The sequence below is a fragment of the Aegilops tauschii genome, chromosome 1 (assembly GCF_002575655.3).
Source record: "Aegilops tauschii subsp. strangulata cultivar AL8/78 chromosome 1, Aet v6.0, whole genome shotgun sequence".
Taxonomy (NCBI): Eukaryota; Viridiplantae; Streptophyta; class Magnoliopsida; order Poales; family Poaceae; genus Aegilops; species Aegilops tauschii.
In genome coordinates, this window is record NC_053035.3 from 118548530 (window position 1) to 118552035 (window position 3506).

The window sequence follows — 3506 nt, forward strand, 5'->3', positions numbered from 1 at the left end:
CCAGTGGAGACAGAATTTACATATTTGCATAGTTTGAAAACAAGTGTTGAACTAATGGGGGAAATGTATCTTTCTTCACCCGATTCGTGAAATTTGAGAGTCCATATGGTTGAAGATATGACAGTAAAATCTAGCAAAAAACAAAGTAGTTGTAGCAGAGTATTGCTAGCTAGTACTCCCTCTGTCCCATAATATAAGAGCGTTTTTGACACTAAACTAGTTTTAAAAACGCTCTTATATTATGGGTAGCGTTTTTAATATTATGGATGTCAAAAACGCTCTTATATTATGGGACGGAGGGAGTAATTCCCATGATCTCATATAGGCGTGAAGATGGTTAGTTATCTGACAAGCTGTGGCACAAACACTGAACTGTCAAAAGAAAACAGGCAGACACTAATGCACGAATTAAACCAAGTTAAGCTCACCAATATTTAGCACTAACAAATTAACCTACAATCACGATAAACCCATCACCATGCACCATGCAAGTAGTGCATTTCTTATATTCACTAAAAAAAAAGGAAAACCACAATCTAGGGCTGTTCTTATTCAGAGTTTTCAGAAGAAACACCAAATCTTCAGAGGAAAAACCAAACAGAAGGAAGAATTTGATCGGTGCAACGTGATGCAGACAGAGGTGCCTCTACGTGGTAAGGATGGGCGGGAGGTAGTCGGACTTGCCGCCGAGGATCCGCGCCTCGGTGTCCGGGAAGAACTCCACCCCGGGCAGCTGCGTCACCGAGCCGTCGCCGGTGACGCTGACAGGGTAGGTGAGGAGGTGGCCGGGGAGGTCGCGCTCTGGGCCGTCGGCCGCGTAGAGGTCCCAGTACCTTTCGGCCATGGCGTTCACCTTGTGCACGCACTCGAGGCTCTCCGGCCGCTGGAACGCCTCGTCCATCATGCCGAGGTGCTCGTACCACAGCGCCATCCTGAACCCGTGCACCTGCCCCCTCGCCGGCCGGCTCGTCGCCAGGTGGCCCGGCTGGTACCCGCCCATGGCGATCTCCGAGTCGCGCGCCCCGTCCATGGACCTCTGGTTGATGTTCGCCGACCCCACGATGATGTACTCGTCGTCCACTGGCAATCAAACACACGAACGATCAAGAACAGCCCAAATGTGTCTACCAACATGGAGAGCAAACTGAATGTGTCGTACGAACGTACCGATCATCATCTTGGTGTGGACGTAGATCATGAACCGGCGGTTCTGCTGCGCCTTGAGGTAGTCGCTGTCGGGCTCGGCCTGCTCTGGCGGCTCGTACTCGCCGGACTTCTTGGCCTCCCGGTTGCCGAGGCAGAAGAAGGTGAGGTAGTCCTTGGGTTTGGCGTCGATCCCCTTGGCCTGGATGGCCTGCGCGATGTCGCTGTACATCATCTCCATGGTCCTCCTCTGCCAGTCCAGGATGGCCTGCACGGACCCGCTCGCTGGGATGCCCTCCGGCCACATGGGCACCACCACGTACACGGTGAACCGCTCCCCGGCCTCGATCTTGCTCACCACCTTCATGGACAGCTCCTTGGGGAGGAGGTGCAGCGCGCCGACGTCGTCGGGGTCGATGCCGTCGCGCTTCCAGCAGTAGGAGCTCCCCAGGAAGTACTGGTTCTCGATGTAGATGAAGCTCTTGGCCCTCCGGATGGCGCAGATGTACGCGTCCTGGATGCTCCGGTCGATGATCTGGTCCTTGCCGCTCACCAGGCCCGCCTTCGCCGCGTCCTCGGGGTTGTCCGGGAACCCGAAGGCGGCGCCGCCGTCGATGGACCGGAACAGCTGCACGTTCCACGCCTCCCTGTCCTCGGCGTGCATCACCGGCGACGGCGGGATGATGTCGTCGGCGAGGTCCCTGAGCTGGACGAGCAGGTCCTTGCCGCCCTGCTTGCGCCACCGCTGCTCGAAGTTGTAGAGCACGTCCCACGCCACGGGGCCCTCGAGGCGGCAGTGGATGTCGTGCCACGGCTCCCTCGGCCCGCCCTTGGCGATCGCCGCCGTCGCGAAGTTGGGCTGGTGGAAGTCGTCGTGGTGGGGGCCGTCCAGCGTCCCGAACAGGGGGTGGAACGGCGTGTCGTAGCGACCGTCGCAGAGGTCAAGCCCGCCCACGAAGCTGAGGATCCGCCGGCGCCGGCCGCCGCCGCTCTGGGGCATGTCGTGGTCCACGATGACGGTCTTCTGGTGGTGCGTGAACATGGTGGAGATCTGCAGGTCCTGGACGAAGCTGCCGGAGTCGTCGGGGTCCCGGGGGCAGAGCACGCAGTGCACGTCGGTGTCCTGGAAGTAGTTCATCGTCTCCTCGTCGTGCGTCGCCATGAGGCCGTCCTTCTTGAGCACCCCAACCGAGGTCCGGTCGTCCCAGACCAGCATGAGGACCCTGACGCCCTCGCCGGCCTTCTTCTTGAGCAGCTCGCCGAGCGTGACGCCGCCGCCGGCCGGCTTGGGCCGGTTGGCGTCCCTGAGCAGCGCGATCTCCGTGTACACGGACCATCCCGTGATGTAGATGAGGTGCTTGGCATTGCTGATGGCGGCGAAGATGTCCTCCCAGCAGCGGTGCGGCTCGTAGCAGCGGCCGTCGTCGAGCGGGATCCTGGGGATGAAGCCGTCGGGGATGTGGGCGTCCTGGTACAGCGTCACCTTGCACCCCTGGCGCTGGGAGAAGAAGGTGTAGGGCACGCCGGGGTTCTTCCCGGAGCGGATGCCGCGGCCCCAGGCCCGGTCCTTGGAGATGTCGAAGTACTGGAGCTTGACGTGGATCTTGCCGCCGCCCTCGACGGGGTTGCGGCTGTCGTCGCAGAGCGGGAGCCAGCGCTCGACCTCGTCGCCGCCGTAGATGTCGCGGACGGGGAGGTAGCCCGTGCCCACGACGGAGGCGCCGATGGTGCTGCTGCCCTTGATGGTGAAGAGCACGTCGGTGGCGAGGTGCGCGCAGTAGATGTGGAAGGACTCGAACCAGCGCGGGGTCGACGACTCGTCGTTCAGCGTGCGAGTGCGGCCGATGCGGGCCTTGCCAAGGCCGACGGTGGCGTAGAGCTTGCTCGCGCCTTTGCCGACGCCCACCGTGTCCTCGATCCCCTCCACCAGCTGTTGCTCACCATTTTTTATAAATCAACAGAGAGATCTACCAGCATTGGAAAATGAGCATCGAAACATTCGCTGAATGTACACGACGATCCTACCAGAGCCCAACGCCGTCATGGCGGAAAAGCAGTCAGCGCCGTCTGTGAGGTTGCTGGACACGGGGATACGAACGCCGCCATGGCCAACAATCATTTAGATTGGTTAAAAAAAGTCTCACCTCGTTTTTTTAGTTGAAATATGCAAAAATATAATGATTTTGCTCTGATATGAATGAAAATCATTCAGTTTGCATGAAAATCGTTCAATTCCTGTTTAAAATGTTTGCAGGCACGGTTGGATGGACGACTCCTGTATCATTATCCGCGGACGAATACCATGTCCATTTTAGGGGGCCCGTTAGAGATACCCTTGTACCCTAAACATTATTTCTTTTGCA

At 58.2% G+C, this 3506-nt stretch overlaps 1 protein-coding gene across 1 annotated transcript; it reads right to left on the reverse strand.

Moving 5' to 3' along the window:
- Positions 1-373: 373 nt before the first annotated feature.
- Positions 374-3247, reverse strand: LOC109738906 (phospholipase D alpha 1). Its single transcript, XM_045231598.2, has 2 exons — positions 1168-3247; positions 374-1080 (listed from the first exon to the last, which is right to left on the reverse strand). Exons 1-2 carry the CDS (start codon positions 2357-2359, stop codon positions 647-649), a joined length of 1626 nt encoding a protein of 541 aa, XP_045087533.2. The 5' UTR covers positions 2360-3247; the 3' UTR covers positions 374-646.
- Between the last annotated feature and the right edge of the window lie 259 nt (positions 3248-3506).